A 1678-nucleotide genomic window follows, 5' to 3' on the forward strand; every position below is an offset into this window, starting at 1 on the left:
GTGTGTGTGTGTTGGGGGGCTGGCTGGCCCTCAGTCAGCACCAAGGAAGCCCCTAGTTTCCAGGATGCCACCTCCAATACAGCGGGGCACTGCCATGGGGTCTGGCTAGAGTATTCATATAGTGTATAAGTCAAGCTGGATATTTAAGGGTAAACTTTCTGGGTTCAAACCTTGACTTGTACACTGTGAAATATGGTAGGCAATTGCGCAGTAAATGTAGCTGTCAGTTTCTTTGATCCTACCCCCATATTTTTAGTTAGAGCTTTACACCAGATGGTTAGTACTTACTGAATTTGGATATTTTTTGCCTTAAAAAATGGGTTGCTAACGGTTGCATACAATAACAAGTTGAAATTTGCTTTATTCCTAGGGGTACATTCAGGCAATAGTCCTACAGATTATGCTGAACTTCCTATTTCTCAAAAGGCAGGAAATACGCAGGAATCAGACAGAATCAACACCTAGGTGTGTTAATCCAGACGTGTCCAATTTTAAATTAGGAAATATTTTACCTGTAATTTAAGAGCTCTTTCCTCTTCATTAGCCGCATCAAGAAGGTCATCAATGTCAATTTCTACATCTGGCATCTCTTCTTCCTGCAAAGGGAAAAGTCCAGTTTAGTGCATTAAGTTGTCCTTTAACAAGGCTGAAAAGCTGAGCTGGCAGACTAGTAACAACACATGCATTACCATCTGGTGGGGTGAGAGGGTATCGGAGGAGAAGGAGATCAATTAGACACACCAGCTTTGTTGTTGGCACCTAGGTAAAGAGAGGTGTATACCTAGTATCTGGTGCAAGGAGCAAGATTTCTCTTTAGCAATCTTTCTGAAAAAAATCAGTAGCAATGCTAACAGTCTACAACCAGCTACCTCATCTGCCTTCCTCAAATCAGAGTCAATTAAGCATTTTGTAGGGTAAGGATGAGGGAATGGATTATTAAAAAAAGAAAACAGAAAAGAAAAGCAGAGTGAAAAAGATGCTTGAAAGTTACGCTCTGGGTTGTGCTGCCTTGCTTTTTCCATTAGTGTCATAAGGTAGTCTCAATGCACCACTGATCGACAGGGGTAATATAGCTCCCCTCAGAAAAATTCAGATTTTCAGTGCCAGCAGTAGAATGAGAAATGTAATACGCAAAGTGTTCTCCCTGAATATCCTTATTCATTTGCATCACCACTAAATCACATTTTTAAATAAAAAACTTGTCCTTTTTCCAGTTGTTTTTAAATATTATCAGCAGCAGTGTATATGTTTTTAAGAATCATTTTAGATCCTTTGTTAAACACGGAGAAAAAAGAAGTCATTCTTATAACAATGCAAAAAATATCTTGTTAGCCATTTTTAATTCTAACAAAAATACAGTTAGTATCAGTTTTTTTCCTCTGTTCTTAACCATCCAGGCTTTAGTAACCAAGATGAATTTTATCTTGCCACAAAGTTACTATCCAGATCACAGATGCCTGTTTAACAGAAATGCCAACTAGCACAAAGACTGGGCAGAAAGAAACACTGTGTAAAACTGCACCCTATCAGATGCGATCGACATGGACATGGAACTCCAGGCTTGCATGGCCAGCAATCTCACTATTCTGGAGCAAACTCCTCAGGCAGTACTGCCGGATGGAGTTTCACTGAGTTCATAAAGATATTTGCTGCACAAGGATATTCTGGTAGTTATTAG

The 1678-nt window shown here is 39.5% G+C and overlaps 1 protein-coding gene across 1 annotated transcript in view; it reads right to left on the reverse strand.

The window, feature by feature from the left end:
• The window catches only part of PPP1R14C (protein phosphatase 1 regulatory inhibitor subunit 14C), a gene marked incomplete at its 5' end in the record, with an annotated part of 102065 nt that overhangs the window by 18097 nt on the left and 82290 nt on the right, over nt 1-1678 (reverse strand). The window contains one exon of the mRNA XM_019526745.1: nt 513-596. Coding sequence (XP_019382290.1) covers nt 513-596 — 84 coding nt within the window. The remainder of the gene's footprint in view (nt 1-512; nt 597-1678) is intronic.

Source organism: Gavialis gangeticus, unplaced genomic scaffold (genome assembly GCF_001723915.1).
Source record: "Gavialis gangeticus isolate Ggan-Ray unplaced genomic scaffold, GavGan_comp1, whole genome shotgun sequence".
In the NCBI taxonomy this organism is placed as follows: domain Eukaryota; kingdom Metazoa; phylum Chordata; order Crocodylia; family Gavialidae; genus Gavialis; species Gavialis gangeticus.